Genomic DNA, 19,148 nt, shown 5'->3' on the forward strand with positions numbered 1-19,148 from the left:
AATTTCTCATTTTTTTCCTTTTCTATAATTAATTTTAGTTCTTAGAATTGAAATAGGATTCCAAAGTTCTTGCAGTCTTCTAAAAAAATATTTTTAAACTCTGCAAAAGGTATATTAACTTTAAAATTACTTATTTATTTGGAATTGAATTCCAATTCTAGAGTAATTTACACCAACCCCTTCCTAGTTTGTTCTATGGTTTAAACTCAAATTACTTTGAATAGTAAAATCTTAAAATCCTATTCAAAGAGAAAATGATTATCTTCTAGTTTTCAATAATTTTACATGTTAAAGAGATTTCTCCAATGAACTTGTCCACATATGCACCAATAACATGAGGTTACTAAAGAAAAAGTAAGCATGAAATAATAATGTATTTCAAGAACCAAAGGAATCACTTTCTAAGTCCAATATTTAAATGTTGGTGAATCTTATTAACTAACCACACCTATCAGGCATGTCATATGATGTGGCCTAACTATTCATTGGTCAAGTGACCAAAATCCAAGTTAATTAGTTCAATTGCATATGATGGTTTAAGTATGTTTAGAACCTACCAATCTCTCTTTAAGTTTGGAGAAGATTAAGGGTAATTTTAGAACTCAATTTATTGTAAAAATTAGTAAAGGAGATTTGCCTTTGTGCCTAAATTCTCTTCAACACATTGGCCAAGTCAAATCCATAGAGGATTAAACCAACTCGACTTTCAAAATTGTTTTTCAATTTTTCTGACAACAACATTGAATCAACTCCATAGAGGATCAGATCAACTTGATTGATCATAGAACAAGTGTTTTCTTGGTTTTCTTAAGTGATTTTTATATTTTCTTGATTTTTTAAGAATTTCAAACATAAACAACAAAATTGGTGATTTAGTGATAGTTAAATTGGATAATTCCGATTACATCATGTGGCATGACTATTCCACACATATATTTGACGATAGGAAGTCCTCGAACATATTGAAAAGAAAATTTTTATTCCCTTTGAATTTCTTACTATCGAAGGAGAATTGAGTGATGGACAAGGAAAAAAAAAGGAGCTGATTGTTTGTAGCATTTAAGGATATACAAGTTCTTGGTTGGATCAAAACAAATGTCTCTTGAAATTCTCTCCCACGTGCTAAGTTTGATTATGCTTATAAGTTGTAGTAGATTTTATAGTAAATTTTACGTTATTCAGACTGATGCTTGCAAAATTCTAAACAATAGGACAAATCCATTTTTCTCAATTTTCATTTTAATTAATCTATTTCCCAATCTCATGATGTTGAGTGTTTATTTACCCTATCTTCTATCATCTTGAAGGACCATTTGTCCAAGGAGATCCTTGCTAGGAGGCATAACAAGGACATCTTTACCTTTTTTAAGGCAATTATTAGCTTTAAGAAGCCTCGAGTCCTTTTGGGTCAATTAGGTCTGTCAATCTCCCAAGTAATATTTGACTTTGACTCATCTTGATATTGCCTTCTGGGTCAATTAGGTTTGTCAATCTATGCACTCTCCTCATTGGTAGCATTTTTTGAGGTGTTGAAGCATATTTTAAAGTATGTGAAAGGTAAATATTCTAATTTTGATTGGGTTGATGACCTTGAAACTCAGTGTTCTGTTAGTGGATTTTGCATTTTATCTTATAAGAACCACAATTAGTAAACTATTAGTTGTTCTAGTATTGTGGCATAATATAGAGCATTAGCAATAACAACTACAAAGATGGTTTGGATGTGTTAGGTACTTATTTTTAGACTAGGTTGTTCTGACCTACCTCTTCTGCTTTGTGATAATCCATGTGCACTGGCTTTGATTGTTAATCCTATATTACATGACCACTTCAAACACATTGAAATCGATTGTTATTTCCTCAAACAAAAAGTTGAAATTGGTGCCTTACAAACTCATTTTTTACTAAAGAGGATCAATTGGTTAATGCTCTTACTAACCACTCCCTAGTCAGCATCATTAGTTTTTATTTGACAAACTTTGCATCCAGTCCATTTCCGCCCTCTATTCTCAAATGTGAGGGAGGAGGTGACAGATAATGACGTTTAATACCCTTGGGATGATAGTGGCTTCTACGACCAATAATGTGGTCTTTTTATAATTATTAATGAGTTTGAACTCCTTAATATAATATAATATATATACAGCTGATCCAAAACGAAAAAGTCATTTTGTGTGAAACATGTGAAACAACTATCTCAGCCGTATGATCATGATCGGATGGCTGAGATTTGTCTCTCGTTTAGAGATAATGATTCCTTTTATGGATGTAGCCGTTTGTAGGGTTTTCTTAAAACCCAACAAGCATCACGGCAAAATATTTAAACGCATCGAGGATAGCAAATCAAGAAGAAATAATAACTTACTCAATACTCAGCTTCTACGCGTTTAAGAAATGCCCTGCAAACTGCTCTCTCATCAGAACAGTTCTAAATGTATCTTCTGACGCATCTTCGAATCAAAGATGTTGAAGGCCATTAAACAAATCCAAATACCAAGTTTTTCAAATGATAACCCGATTCCGTTAAATTAAAACACTTGAATCTGCATTCCGTGAGAATTTTTTCTTTTTTCTTGGCCTAACAGTGTTGGTATCTCTACTGTCATTTTTGCTCGTTATGATGCAAACAGGTTGCGATCAGAGTAACTAAAAACGGTTTACGTCTAAATTCCACAAGAAAGAGAACTGCAGATTGATCGTAAACATCATTTTATCCTTTAGCAGGTTAATCTGAAAGCAAAGATAACAAGAAATAGAGATGGGTGGACAATCTTTTTACAGGGAGACAGATAGACCATGATTACCAGGGGCTGCAGCAATCAAAGAGTCAGAACCCAGAAGCCAACCCAGAAAGGGAATGACGAGCGCGGCTTTGAATCTCCAAAGCGAGAATGATTCATGTAGGGAATAGGAGTAGTTGATGATGTAGCACTGGGAAGGGAATGCTGAGTGGAAGAAAAGCGTGAGGGGACTTTTCTAAAAGAAAGAGACAAGCATTTGCTAGCAATAATTTGCACGCTAAGCTTTCTAGGATGCCCCGTCGCCATTTCTCTGTCTCTTTCTCTCCTCGTTCCTTTGCCTTGCTTCCAACGGGGTTTTCCTCCTATTTCTCTTTTGTTTTTTTTCTTATTTCCACCTTTAATCCGTTTATTAAATGAAATAGATATGGATAAAAGTTTTTTCATATCCGATAATCTAATTACTCAAATAATTTTAACCGTACGGGAGCGACTCACAATTTCCACCTTTGCTGGGGAAGGTGAGACTGTTTCCGCAAAAGATGGTAAGACCATATCTGGTATTTTTAGATCTTACCAGAATGTATCTCTTGGGGAACTTTTTCTCTTGCATGGTAAGGTTTTGTCTGAGTTAGACTGTAACTATATAATCTTCTTTCCCTTCTGCAACTTACTACCTTATAGAATCTTGGGAGTGGTTATCCAATTGGAATTCGTATGTTTTTTACAGAAAAATATGTAAACTTTCAACAGAGAAAGCTTTTTTCCGAATTTCCTCTGTTTTTTCGGATAGGATTTCCGTTCTGATTTTTCAGAGGACTTCTTCCTTTTGATTTTTCGGAAGACTTCCTCCTTTGGAAGACATCTCATGTCAACAAAATGGTGGGTATTCGAGCCAGTTTGAAACTAACAAAAGGTTCGTACTTGGCATATAAATTAAAAAAATTTAGGGTTATTTACACCAAATCGAGACCAGTTACATTTATGTTGATTCTAGACAAAATGAGGTTATTACTGAATAGTAGAAATACTAATTGCTAACTTTGTTCTACTGCAACTTTTTTATGTACTAAACTCAACTAACTAAAAGTTTAGAATGCTTTCAGCAGGCTTCAAAACCTAATCACATGCTTAAATCTCAATAATATTCTAATCATAACTTAACTAAATCTTGACAAAGCAACTGTAAATGGGGTCATCTCTTCAAACAAGTAGCAATCAAGAGTGCCTCTCTAACGACTAATTAAGTATGAAAAGTAGATGGGTCCAGAAGAAGCTGGCTTTATCTGGTGCACTTCTGTTGAGATATTGTTTAATTAAAAAATCATGACGGACGGGGAGCTTAGACTTGGGATTCACTCTTTCGTTATTGCATTTAAAGTCGAGTCCCACTAAAAGATTTGTCCCCTCAAACGTCTGCATGGTGTAATACGTATAAAAACGAATATATTTCACTGATACGACATTCTCATCGAAGTTTACATGTAGAAACGAGGCTCATCTTCATAGTTTATCGTATCACACTGGTTGTTGAGTTGTTTGGGGAGAAGATGGCAGATAAAAACACTAACAAATAGGATATGTATCTGGGTTAAAACTACGTATATATTAGAGACTTTTAGGTCCAAACAGGTGTGCAGTATATCTTCTTTAAGAAGTATGAGTGTTTTCATGGAGGATTGAAGCTACCACGTCATATTAAAAGAAAAACTGGGCAAAGAATAAACTGATAAGGTGTAGTGATGGTGTCTGAGTTGTTGTAAATGCGGAAGAAAGAAAAAGGAAATGATAGTGATGGAATTAGCTTCGTAGAGAAGGAAAGATCTGGCGAGAGTGATCGGAGTGGAGGGGGTTGGAGCTGGTAATGTTCTTTGCCTGTAAATTTAACATAATTGTCCTCTCTCTCGGTTGGACTTGGATCCACAGGTAGAAGACATGCATATTTAGATTAATATAACTTCTCGTGGCTTCCGTATCCTCTTAGAACGACAAGTGTTTCAACCTTATTGACCTACCACGTGCTCTCGTTTAACTTTCTAGTTGAGGCTATGGCAATGGTTCAGTGATCTTGTATGAGTGTTCTTTATTGACGTCTAAAGCTCACTCTACGTGAAGGGTCTGAACATATACCCGTCATCGTAAAATTATTGTTAAATCGCCAAATGGAAGAAAGAAAAAACAAACACAAGTTAACGTGGGTTGAAACCCTACATCCAAAGTGAAGAAAGCACTGCCAAAATAAGAGTCTTTCTGTTTGACTCATCTTTAATTACCTTAGGTCATAGAGTCCCAAACTAGTAATAGAGGTATCCATGCAAAGTTTGCCTCATAAAAAAAAGATGATGTTATGTAGGAAGAACCTCTCCAAGTTAATCTTTTGTAGGAATATAATGAGTCTAAAATTCACTAAAATCAGCTCTCTGATATAACAAATAATCAATTTCAATGTGCTTTGTATGGTCATGTAGAATCGGGTCGACTATGGTTGTCACAATAGAGTGTAGACAAATTGGAACTCTAAAGGATATACTGAAGGAATTGTCTAATCCAAATCAACTAAGTGGTGGTTGTGGCTATGATGTGATATTCGAATTTGGTACTTGAAGATGCCATGGTGTTTCGTTTACAACTTTTCCAAAAAATAAGACTACCACCATAATATATACAAAACAACACTCACAGATAGGGGTGACATCAAATCGAGCCGGTTCGTGAGCAGCCCAAGATCGGCTCAGTTCGATTCGATTTATCTGGATTTCGAACCGAGTTTGAGATCCACCTAAGGTTCGTTTGAGTTAACGAGCCAAACTGGACCGAACCATGGTTCGGTTCAAAATCTCACGAGCCATCAATAGCTGCTCGCCGGCCACCTTCGTCGCTGATCGGTTCGATTTCTTCCTTCTATTTCTTCCTCCCCTCGTCTGCCTTCGCTGTCGCCTCCATCACAGACGTCAGCCCTGACGATAGGTCCTTTCCGGTGCCGCTAGACCCCCTGCCCCTGCATCATCTCGGCGGAAAACCACAGACCTAAGTTGGGGAAGAAATAATTTTCCCCCCGGCACACGAAAACATTGTGCGATTCGCACATGCGATCGTCGCTCGTGCGATTTCGCACGTGTGAGATCATAAGCACGTGAAAAAAAACAGTTTCTTGAACTCTGGCTGTCTCTTCCTCATGGCTCTTGAAGAGGCTCAAATTGTTTGAGGTACTCTTTTAATACTAACTCCACTCAAGTTTTTCATAAGAATATATTGGTAGCATTTCATAACTGTTGCTGTATGAATCCATACTCCGAAGAAAACACGAAAAAATAGGCATACGATTAAGTCATCCAAAATTATTTTTCTTAAACTTTTTCTCTATCTCCATGATTTGGTTTTTTAGTCCTTGAATCAGAACGATCTGATTGAGTACAAATAGACAAAACTAACATTGCTTTTCAAATGAATGTTTTTGTATTTGATTATTAAATAAAGTTTATGCATAATTATGCAGCTTTTATGAATAATTTTATACATAGTGTATAGATAATTTTATGCAGGATTAATATACAGAGGTTATGTTCAATTTTAAGTAGAGGTTATACCCAATTTTATGTAAGATGTATGCATAATTTTATATAAAATTTATTTGACTTGTATTTTATGCAAAGTTTTAAATGTAGATTGGAGCTCGAACTTTGTTAATATTATTGGGATCGAGCTCGATTACAATTTTAGGCTCGAGGCTAGGCTTGGCTTGAGGTCGATTCGAAATATTTAAATCAAGCTTAGCTCAAACATAGGTAGGTTCGAGCTCGGTTCGGCTCGATGCCACCCCTACTCACATATTTTCTAGTTTTTTGGTTAGCTACCCAATCATGATTCGAGAACACAACCAGCTAATCAAGGCTAAAAGCATTTTCATCACATGCATGGATAGTAGTACCATAAGCAGAAATATTTTGAATATACCTACCTCAAGTTATGCTTCAATACCTTAAAATGTGATTGTCACGAAGAGTGCGTGAACTGACAACTTCATTAACAAAGTAGGCAACTTCCAGTCTAGTTAGTGTGAGATATTACACAGCTCATGTTACGCTTAGGTAAAGTTCAAACAACTTAACAATCGTCACCTAAGGAAGATTATCTAATGACTCACATGGAGCAGAAATAGATTTATAATTTGACATTGGCACAGTCAAGTAAGTCCAAGGTATGTTTGTGATGCAACAACTATATAGCATAAACGGTTTTGTGTACCTCAATCCCAAGAAAGTATTAAAACCGCATAAGGTCTTTCACGTGAAAATGTTTATTGAGTAAGAACTTCATTTGATGGAAAGCATTATAACTATCGATCACATTAATAGTATTCACATATTGTAACATCAAAGTAACTAAACATGGAGGCAAATAAATAATGAGTGATCAAAAGGTACCTACTAAGAGTCATATCAGTTCAACATCTCATGAAACTTCTAGTATCGAGATTGAGAAGCCTCTTTGAGCCCATAAATTGACTTTCAAAGTCAATAGACTCTCTGATTGTTTGGTTCAAGACACTCTATTTAATGAGAATTTGATGATCACAAATATTTTATATTAATAAGTATGTTTTGTTAGAGTCCCCTTTAAGCCAACTTAGAATGTACAATCATGGGCAACGCCAAAAAGTCGAAGAAAGGGAAATGGTTAAACAAACCTTCTCCACCAAGCGAGCACAAACAAGCAATAGTAGAACAAAGGGGATTGTTTGAATGACAACTGCCAATACAAGCTTTGCCAATAAAGAAGCTAGTTGAGCAACCAAAATGTTATATTCGATTACGGTCTCAAGTAGAATGTTCTATTGGATTAAGGTTTCAAGATCCTTTCTCGACCAAAAAATTTTATGATAACAAACCAAGAATTTTTTATCATGATAAGTAATTTTAATTTTTTGCACAACTAAAAAAGAAATTTTGATAATAGAGACAAATGAAATCTAACTACACAAGTAACAACAAACTGCTTCAACATTGGGTCTTCGTGTCCCACATGTAGTTGATTGTCCTGTTCAAGTAGTCATCTACTTGGATGATTTCATATGTGAAGTAACCAACTACACAACAATGCAATCAACGAGAAAACAGTAGGTCTTTGGAATTTCAACAATCAATTACATTTCCAGAATATCTTTGAAAAGCAATCGACCATAGTTCAAAAAGCAATCAACTACATCAGAAATAGAAAACTTCAAATTTTCATAGTAGTTGACCAAATAGCAATCGACTCCACCAATCGAGAGAGGAAAGCAACAACAATCGACTACATGTGCTCAAATGAAGTTAGAATAATGCCACAAGCAATCGACAACTGGAAAATATTCAATCTTCAATCTTGAGGCTTTCAATCTGAATTATTTAGGTATCCAAAATTGTAAGTGACCTACTACTACAATCAACAACAAAAAATATTTTCCAATTTTTTGTAATTTTTTAGCATAGTTTTAGTTTGTTTTTGCTAAATGAAAAATGTTTATTTCTAAGCATTACAACTAGTCTTATGAACGTTGGAGAAGTGTCTATTTATATTTTTTTCACCCCAAAGAGAAATTTAACTGTTGTAGTGATTTTGGGCATTAAGTGGTAATCTGACTTACATGGTTGTCAAATGCAAATATGGGAGTACGAGTAATCTTAACTCCTTAAGGGCACACCAAGGGTTTTGGCGTGGGGTTTGATGGTGAAAGGGTAGAAAGAAGTAGAGAAGATAATTATTGGATATGTACCTGCTTTAGTCAACTAAATCAAAGTTCACACTGCCTTCCACCATGGTCGCACCAATTGTTACATACCCACCATCATGAAGTGACTCAAGATGATAGTTTTGGACTCATGTACCTGGTTGACTTGTTTCATGAAAGACAATCAAGAATTTTTACATGGAACTTTCTTAGACAATCGTTTTATTGAACTGGTTGGGCAAGATTAGGGTTTCTGACTTCACATGCTTATAACAAAAGATCTGGGCATGAGATTGGAAAATAGGGAATATGGTTAGATAGACTGAGTTAGGGATAGTAAGGTAGCAATGGAGCTATTTTTGAGTTTTTGGTTTATATGACCTAATGTGTGAAATAAGATTGGTTTATATAGACTCCAAAGATACTAGGAATGTCGGAGAAGACTTCTAAATTGGCTAGGACACTTTTGGGAAAGGCTTAGACACATTTTAATAGGACATAATCCTTCTCTAGAGATGGTGCCACTTTAGGAAACCAAATATAGAAACTATTACTTCTCTAGGGTTTCGATAAACTTAGGAATCAAAAACTGAGATTTTCTTGGATTCTTAGACTCTAATCTGACACAAAAAATGTGGGACTCAGTTAAGAACTTAGGGAAAGATTGAAATAATAAAACACTTAGGGCTTGTTTGAAACCCACGAAAAAAAAAGGGGGAAAGAAAGTTATTTTTTGTTGTTTGGCAGCAAATAATCTTTGAGAGAAAAGTTAATAATTTTTCTCTCACAAAATGATAAAATTGGGGAAGAAAAAAAAAGAAATAGAAACTTGAGAGAAAATCTTAATCATCAAAATTTTAAAATATTAGTAATTTTTTTCCTTTTTATTTTTCACTTGTATCCGAACAAAAGAAACTATATTTCGCTTCCATTTTCTCTCTCATTTTCCATGGGCATCCAAACAAGAAAAAAAAACTTTTTTTCCCTTTTTCTTTTTTTTCTTTTCTCTCCAATTTCTGTGTTCCAAACATAGCCTTAGAGAAGAGTTGTCAATTTTGCTTCTACTTAACTTTTTCTTCTTTCCTTCATGGAACCCATGCCCCAGCCACGTTAGAACCCTCTTACTCATCTAAACGAGTCCTGAGAGATTGTAACATATTTCTACTACGAAGATGGATGTTCATCCCTTTACCTAAATAACTGACTTTCATGATACCTCTATCAACTCTTGGGTTACCCAAAGTTGATACTCTCCTGAAAGAGAGTGCTAATAAAATCTACTAAAAATCTTGAATAATGAATCACATTTATACTCAATTGTTTACTGTTTTCTCTAAATGGTTCTTCTTGTCGATAATCTTCCCGAAAGCTTTTGCTCCAATTTACATTTTTATCTTTGAATCCCATTTTCATTTCTTTTCAATTCTTGCTTTGTCTACACTTATCCTTGGTTTTAACAAAAAAAAAAAAAAATTGCAATAGAAGCCTATTGATTAATGGTGGCATACCATATTGAAGAGCATCGTAGGTTTAGATACCAAATTCTAATAAACTAAAGCTCCTGTTTCAACAAGCAACGTTAGCCTAAGCTTCAGAAGGCCAATGAAGACATAATGAAGATGAGCAAGTGTACGAACAGCACTATTAAACAGAAAATTTTGAACAAAAGCTGTCAAGTACACATAAAAGGTTGAAACAAAACCAATTAACCACACCAGGTGATTGGATGATGTGAGAAATAGGAGCATCTCTCTTGGGTGTACAACTTTAATTTACTTACAGATCTTCACCTCCCCCTGCAAGCCACTGCTGTCATCGAAGTCTCTTAGGTAACTAAAATTCCAAAAATCAACTTTGATCAAATACAAAGTCGGGGCTATCTTCTTCAACAACAATCAAAAGTTCCTCACTGAGGATGAGGTTCCTAAACTACTCACTGTACTGAAAACATGAGAAATCAGCAGTAGAACATGAGTTTCTTAATTTTGTCACTTAGTTTTGGCAATGGCGTGGCTTTTGTTGGAGGACCTGCTCTTGAGTGTGTGTTTCTTGCAATTGCTATGGTATCAGATCTCTCAAGGTATAACCTACCTCTGTATGCAGCTAGATGAGCGTAGTAAGCAGGTGGCACCAAAGAAACTGCTTTGGTGCACCTCACAAATGTATAACAAAGATTGTGTACAATCTTTTGTAGCTCATCAGATGTGAAATTATTTTCATCCCACAAGATATGGTAATGTGTTGGTCTGCTTGTCCCTTTCATACCCCAGTGACTACAAAGATAGAAATCAAATTCTTTTGGATGCGTTACCACAGTATCAACAACAGTACCTGGTGGAATGTTTTCTTCAATCACCCTCCTACCGGAGTTCTCATTCTCATTTCGGAAGAGCCTGGTATGGTGCCTTTTTTGCACAACTGAGAAGGTAATTGTTGGTTTATAATTGGGAAACCTTGAACAAGCCGCTCTTATGGCTTGTAATTCCTCATGTAACACTTTGTAGAACTGGGTCTCACTGACCCCATCTCTAAAGAAGATAATTGCTGCAGGAAGTTTATTGAGTCCTTGATAGAAGTCTTCAAGCAATTCGCTTACCATTTCAGAGAGGTCTTGAATGATTTCTTGGCGATGAATCTGTGATCTCATCCTCGAAATGTACTTATTTGCAGCAGGCCAATTCATGCTACCAACAACGGCAGCAATTGAAGGACTAAAATCATCAAGAGGGTGAGGATGGGTCACATCAGCACCCATGAAAATGATGGGTTCATCCTCCCTGAATACCCTAGGAATTTGGTGATGTATTGTGTTATATAGCGCCACAGTGGATCCGCCAACCTTAGCATTTATCTTTAAGGCCAAATTTGCCAGAAACTGGGAACCTAGTTTGCAAAGATTGGAGTACAAGCAACACTGACTCACAACTCCAATACTAGTTTCGGCAATTCGCTTCAAATCTGCATATCCTCTGTGCTTTTTCTCCATTATACAAATAAGAAGTTGGAGATTACTGGAGGCAGCTTCATAAATTTTTTGCAGTCTGGATTCCAAAATGGAAATGCTACTCAAAGCCTTTGTTGACTCAAATTCTGGGGCAACAACTGCATTCCTGCTAAGAAAAATGCCTAACTGGTTGCAGCGATGAGATAACTGGCTAATAAATTTGGGAACGCATGACTGCTGCTGTGGAGTACCACCAAAACTTATCAAGGCCCACCTTTCAATTCTTGTTCCTTCAACAACATGGCTACCTAGAAGATTCCACTGGCGATCATACCGAGTTGGAATTAGATCTGTAACTTGTCCCCCATTGCCAAGTTTTAGTTTGGGTGGTTGAAGAACTCTTCCACTTAACCTTGTCATCTCTTTAGATAGCTGGAGCTTGAATTCAGTTGCATGAGGCCCACTGTAAAAAATTCAGCAAAGTTAGTTTCCTCAAGTAGTATTTGAGAGCAAAGGAGTTGCACTTTACTACCTCTTAAAAAGTAATCACCACATGCAAAATAAAAATTATGCAATTACCTCATTGGTCCAACGGATCCTCTTATTACTCCATTAATTGCTGCTCTCCTTTCCCTTGGTCTTTGACAACCCATCTTTAGAATCCCTGCAGTTTGGTCATCTGAAAGCCTACTAAGAAACTTCTGCCCTTCACATACCACACAAAGCTCCATTGGAAGATAACAAGGCTTACTTCTGCTAATCTGTAAGCAAGGCAGGTTTCTGTATTCTATATCATGGTTATAATGTTCCTTGAAGTAATCAACCAACCTCAGATCCTTACCATCCCGATCCCTGAATTTTAAACTCTCTGTAGCTTCATCAGTTAGACCATAAGTACGATATCTCTGATCTGTGTCTCTATGACAGACAAAAACTCTTACATTCTTCAAGGCTTTCTCAACTTCTTTTCTTTCTTCTGTCGTTAAAAATCGGGATTTCTTCTGAGGTAGGTCCTGTAGAAAGTCACAGCGTTTCTGCAGATACTGAATTATGCCAATACTTTCATGAAAAGCTGTCACAGAGAAATCAACATTAAGTGCCAGGCCTTGTTGGGTTGGTCTAAGGCTTTGGAAGAACCCTCTCAGACCAATTGCCCCTCCGCCAATATCTTTTGCCCCTCCCATGGAGTTTGAATACAGAGAACGGCCCACTGGAATACATTTCTCAGCAGAGCTTTCTCGAAGAATAACATCCAAGGCATGAAGGTAATCTTGTGGTAGGGGAGACCAGTCTTCCTCTTTGTTCAAGTAACTTGTCAGATTCTCACCATCTAGTTTTGAAACCAGCTTGACATAGACCTTAAAAAGTTTAAGATTTTGCTTCTTTGAAGCACTGCCTTCTCCCAGTGGCAGCTGTTTAGCAGTGGGAATGGGAAGGCTAATGAAGAATTCAAGTTTGTCATTCTGGAAACTGATAGGACTATAGAGATTTCTACGGCCATCAAAGGCAGGCTGAGCACCAGATAGAACATAGGGATTGTCTTGTACAAGTTTCCCCTTAATTAGCCGTGCAATTTCTTTGGATGGGTGTGGTGTGATCTCAACATCATAGTGAAATATTTTTTGGGAAGGATCAAATTGGACAAGAAAATGGTTGGCAAGTAGGGGTATTATGGGCCCATGTACACCACCCGAATCTGGCCTCCTGGCTGGAACAAGTGCTTGTAGATCACTTGCCAGTTTTTCGGAATGATCTAAAGAATTTGCAGAGATGCCCCTATTGTTCTCTCTAGCTGCAGGACATGCTTTCACTTGGAATTTCCCTGGTGCTGCTTGAACATGAGACAGAGAGAGACATCAACGAGAAGTATGAATCGCAAGTAATGAAGAACCAGTAGACCTGAGTTTGATTAAATTTTTTAATAATACACATGCTAACATAACAGCTGCAGGAGAACTTTTGAAGCCGGAGACACGCTAAAATTTATTCACAAGTCGGAGGATAGAAGTTGCCACCGGTTTCAATGATAAACAAACTAGGAGCCTTTGGCTAAATTTAATCAAATAATTACACAGATGAACTCCAGTCTGCAGCAAACCCTTGCCTCTTCTAATTTTCTGATTGATACATACGGTTGACACTAGCCAAAGAAGATATTTTTTTTCCAAACTAGCGGAAGAGAACATGTACCAGAATGTTTCTACATCCATTGCAAGCCTACTTCTCTACACCATTTCGAATAAAAGAACCAGATTACGATTCCTACCTCTAAACCATGCAAAACGAGTTCCTCGTATCGGTTCGCATAAAACAATGGCGAAAAAGAGCTGCGAGAGGAAAATAAGAAAGAGAGCACGACAACGGAGAACAGAGAACCTTACCTTGAGGAGTCGAAGAAAGAAGACCCTGTGAATCAGATGAAGCGGAGCAGAAAGGCTTCTGCTTCTCTGAACCCTTCTTGGAGTGAGTTTTGGGCCTGTAAGTAGGACTATGAAGAATGGGAGGAGTTAGAGCCAGCTGCTGCAGTGGCAGTAGAGGAGGAAGAGGAAGAAGCCCGGGTGGATATCCCCGCGACTGTGTTTGAAAACAGAAGCCATTGTGAAACTGCATTACGGAGCTGGGGTAATGAGTGACAGTCGTAGTACTCCGTCTGGTATTGCTGTTTTTTGCCTTTGAACTGCATTTGGCACACACATTAGCGTCCTTACTTTCCTCCATTGCTTCATAGAACCGAAGCAGCGTCCCAGAGAGAGTATGATATCTGGTTTCTGCAATCCCGCTACTTTGCTGGGGATGAGACTACTAACCCGTCGCTGTCAGCTTACACAAGAATGGATTTTTGTATTTTGCGTCCTTGTCTTCATGTGAGGCTCTGAGAAGAGTTATACTCTGCCGTTTGCCTGTTAAAAGAAAAGCAAAAGAGCATATGGGAAGGAAGGGCAATTTGCCTATTTGGTTGTATTCATTCAATGCCCCGAAGATTCAATAAACTGTCATCGTCATCATGACAAAATGGTATCTCGGCCTGTTTTGAATAGTTTGAAGTCAAAAGAGTACGAACTGGTGGTACCCCTTCACCTCTTGTATTATGCCGCCACCGAGAAGACAGAACCCACTTCCCTGCCCCTCCAAGCCTACCTTCCCCGCGCGTCAACCATCGAACCGTGATTGTAAGATCAGGCCTAGGATGCGGTTGTTCGCTGGCCATTGGAGCAGTGAGATCGTTTCTTGGGGGAAAAGCGTCTGTCTCGTTGTCTGTATTTAACGGGAGTATTTGTAACGAAAACAAAGCAGAGTGACTACGTGTACTCGGAATTATAATTCTCCGCTAGACCTAAGATAAGGTGTACGTCTACGAAGGAATTCTCTTCCCCAACTAATAAATTAAAAATATTTGTACTTATTAATTTATGTGGGATTATTCTCCTTAACACTCCTACTCACTTATAGGCCTTCTTTAGTAACTCTAAATATGGATAATTTGGGTCGAGGCCTACATATGAGTACTTGCTCTGATACTATGTGAATTTGGGTCCAAGGCTCATCCTAAAATGACTAACCAACTTAGAAAAAAAATTTCCCAATAAGTAAAATCAAAATATTTGTATTCACTAATCCATGTGAGACTATTCTCCTTAACAACAATGAGCTCAAAAGTTATGTTATCAAGATTTGTCATTGTAAAAAATTAATAACACTGACTCTAGATGTGAATTAGATGTACAAAAAGTGTTTCAAGAGTTAAAATATGTCTTACGTCAACGGTGTATCAAGCTTGTTGGGAATGTATTTAGTTTTTCTCCTTTTTAATAAAATGAAGGAGTTGCTAAAAAATAAATAAAAACAAGTACTAATATTGAAACTGTCTTGACCCAACCGGCTTGAGATGAGGATGGAGTTAACTTAAACCTAGATAATCAGTGTAGAGTCGTATTGGTGATAAGGTTTGCTTAAAAACTCGACCAAACCTTGCTTAAAAGTTATGTAAATATATATTTAATCTTAAATATATCCCTCATATTTTGTACAATATCACAGTTTTCATTTGAAAACACAAAACTAAAAAATAACAATGAATTGAGGGTATTTTAAAAAATAAATTATTTTGCCCTAAAGTAAATAATTACTTTTATACGCTCTTACATAAAAAATATAATAAAACAACAAATTAGGAAAGACAACAAAGTGAGGGTATACAAGGTATTTAAGGAAGATCAATTTTCATCAAAAGCTAACAAACTATTTTAATATCTTTACCCTTTAAAAAGACAACAAGAGAGCAAGATAGAATAAGAAATAAATTGATAAAGTTATTTTAGAAAAGTAGATTTTTTTCTTTTCAATTTACCATTATATCCTTACATTTTCTTAAAATGACTACTTAAAAAAATAGTTAATTATTAGAGGGCTTATGGTTGACTTTATTTTTCACAAACAGAGGTCGACGATGAACAGAAGCTGACGGACCAACCAAGACCAGATCTTCAAGCTCTAGATTTTAGTGGACAAAACCACCTCGTCTAGAGGTTGATGCCACAACCTAACCAAGAGCACTAATCTCTGAGATTGGTAGACGGAACCACCACCACCTCTAAAGGCCGACGGAGCAGCCTGAACAAAGAGCTTCATGCTCTGGTTTCACCATGAGGAAGGAGAACTTTAGGTTGCTGGAAAAATCTGAGAGAGCTCCTCCCCTCTTCTTCCTTTTATATTTTAACTTAGGCTTACCTTATTACATAATAGTCCATAGGCTCAATACAATGCAACCCAACCCATTAAGCCTTTTCTAATTACCCTATGTACATAACATAAATTATACAAACAAATATTAACATAAAGTTTATTTAATACACACTCCAACATATCGTAACACCCCCCCCCCCTCAAATTGATGTTGGGGAGTCAACTAGCAACAATTTGCCCATCAAAAAATTATGTTAGGGTTGAGACAATGCTTTAGTGAAAACATCAGCCACTTGAAGATTCGAAGAGATGTATGAAAGAGAGATTACCCGGCGCTCCAAAGTGTCGCGAATAGAGTGACAATCAACCTCAATGTGCTTGGTGTGCTCATGGAAAACAGGGTTGGCAGCAATCTAAATAACACTCGTATAATCTGCATAAAGAGGTGTAGGTGAAGTATGATGAAACTAAAGCTCAGCAAGAAGACCGTGGAGCCATATAACTTTAGAAAATGCAGTAGACATGGCACGATACTAGGCCTTGGTAGATGACTTGGACACCTAAATTTCAAAGAAATCAGTGCATCCCCTAAAAACATACACCAACCCGTAGTAGAGCAATGGGTATTGGGGCACCAAACCCAATTAGCATCACTGTAGGCAACCAATCAAAGAGCAAAGTTTGTAGGAACAAATAATCCACTAGTAGGTGAACCTCGTAGATAGAGGATGATGTGTTGAAGTGCCACAAGATGAAGGTACCGAGGAGAAGACATAAACTGGCTGACCTGATGAACAACATAGGAGATGTCCGGAGAAGTAGTGGTAAAGTATATGAGACTCCCAACCAGGCGTCGATAGATAATAGGATCCTCACGAAGAGCCCCTTCATCTTTCCTTTATTTGACATTGACCTCCATAGGAGTAGCAACCGAAGATGCATCCTCCAACCAAACTAGAGTAATAATATCTTGAATATACTTATGCTGGTTTAAGAAAATACCGTTGGGTCGGTGATGTACCTCCAACCCTAAGAAGTACGCGAGCTGGCCAAGGTCCTTCATATGAAAAGTGGCATGCAACACCTGCTGAAGCTTAGTAATCATGCCATAGTCAGTGCCAGTAATGATGATGTCATCCACATAAACCAAGAGAATGACCATGCCCGCGGCAAACTTGTGATAGAAGAGAGAGGAATTATACTGACTCTGTGTAAACTTGTGAAAAATAAGTATGCCGCGAAACTTCTCAAACCAAACTCGGCGAGCTTGCTTAAGCCCATACAGAGGACGGCATAGGTTGCAGACATTATCAGGAGAAGAGGTAGTCATACCAGAGGGAAACTTCATGTAAATATATTGCTATAGATCACCATGTAGAAAAATATTTTTCACATCCATCTAATGCAGTGGCCAGGACTGGGAGGTTGTGATGGCTAATATAGTGCAGTCTGTAGTCATCTTGACAACTGGAGCAAACTTCTCTTCATAATCAATCCCATATTCCTGTTTGTTCCCCAGGGCTACAAGACAGGCTTTATACCGATCCAAAGATCTATCTGAATGCAGTTTGACAGAGAAGACCCACTTACTCCCAATAAGCCAAATAATAGAGGGGCAAGTAACAATGTCCCAAGTGTGATTCTCTTCTAGAGCTTGTAGTTTTATTTGCATTGCCTTTTGCCTACACTCGTGTGTCATAGCCTGTTTGTAGCAAGAGGGAGTAAAAATAGATGATAAAGTAGCTGCAAAAGATACAAGGGAGGAGAAATCGTACCTATCAGGAGGGCAAGAAGGACGAATAGACCTGCGAAAAGTGATGGAGGCAAGAGTAGAGGGATGATTAGGAGCAGGTGCCAGGTCGGGATCAGGAGGGGGCAACAATGGAGTGGGGCGAGACTCATCAAAGCTAGGCAGAATCGACAGAGATGCATATGGCAGTGTAACATGAGATGCAAAGAAATATTGATTTTCAATGAAGACCACATTCCGAGAAACACGGATTTGAAGATGCCTGTGGATCATAGTAAACATAGCTTTTTTTATAAATGGCATAACCAAAAAAAGCTCATATAACTAATTGGGTTGTAAGTTGGTGTCGTTCTTGATTAGGTAGATGCACAAAACAAACACAACCGAATGTCCGAATGTCCGAAGATCAGTATATGATGGAGAATAACCAAATAACTTAAAGAATGGAGAAACATGATGCAAGGTAGGAGAGGGTAGGCGGTTGATTAAATGAACTGAGGTAGAAAGTGTTTCACACCAAAAGCGGGGAGGAACAAATGATTCAAGTAGAAGGGTTCAGACCATATCAAGAAGGTGACGATTTTTTTGCTCAGCAATCCCATTTTGTTGCAGTGTCGAAGGACAAGAACTCTGAGAGATAGTGCATTTGCTTTGAAGAAAATCCTAGAATTCAGTAGACTTGTACTCGCCTCCAGAGTCAGAGTGCAGTACCTTGATGTGAGCAAAAAATTGAGTTTCAAGAAGGGCAAGAAACTGCTTAAATACTACAAAAAATTCAGACTTAGCCCTTAAGAAGTAGACCCAGGTAAAAAGACTAAAGTCATCAATAAAGGTAACAAAATACTTATATTGTGCATGCGAGACATCATGAGCGATTCCCCAAACATCACTATGAATAAGATGAAAACCATGGGAGGCATGCAAGGCATGATGAGGAAAAGGTAAAATTTTACTTTTGCTAAGTTTGCATGATGAGCAGTGAAAAGAAAGATCAAGAGAGGAGCATGTTGGACTGCCTAATAAACCAGATTTAAACATTGTACAAAGAACATCCGAGTTTGGGTGGCCTAGATGTCTATGCCACATCTTAGTGCTAAGGCCAACAACATTACATGCAAAAGAGAGAACAAGAGTACGCGGAATAATGGTGGAGAGAAAGACTTTAAGTAGAAATAGTCGTCCCACTTTAGGCCCATTCGTGATCACCTTCCCTGACACTTGATCCTGCACAACACAACCAAATTTACCCCCACTGCTACTGAAAGTTCCAGATCTACCCCCATGATTTATGAAAATTCCATATCTACCCCCACAATTTTTTTA

General features: G+C 37.5%; 1 protein-coding gene across 1 annotated transcript; it reads right to left on the reverse strand.

The window, feature by feature from the left end:
* Positions 1 to 10,092: 10,092 nt before the first annotated feature.
* On the reverse strand, positions 10,093 to 14,110 carry LOC137951207 (protein argonaute 7-like). The gene is made up of 3 exons (XM_068797793.1): positions 13,774 to 14,110; positions 11,972 to 13,220; positions 10,093 to 11,855 (listed from the first exon to the last, which is right to left on the reverse strand). The coding sequence occupies exons 1-3, from the start codon at positions 14,108 to 14,110 to the stop codon at positions 10,406 to 10,408; spliced, it is 3,036 nt and encodes a 1,011-aa protein (XP_068653894.1). The 3' UTR covers positions 10,093 to 10,405.
* Positions 14,111 to 19,148: the final 5,038 nt, after the last annotated feature.

This window comes from Aristolochia californica, unplaced genomic scaffold (genome assembly GCF_029961685.1).
Source record: "Aristolochia californica isolate CCGP_79_NKW_82.1479 unplaced genomic scaffold, dmAriCali1.0.hap1 SCAF_15, whole genome shotgun sequence".
Classification (NCBI taxonomy): domain Eukaryota; kingdom Viridiplantae; phylum Streptophyta; class Magnoliopsida; order Piperales; family Aristolochiaceae; genus Aristolochia; species Aristolochia californica.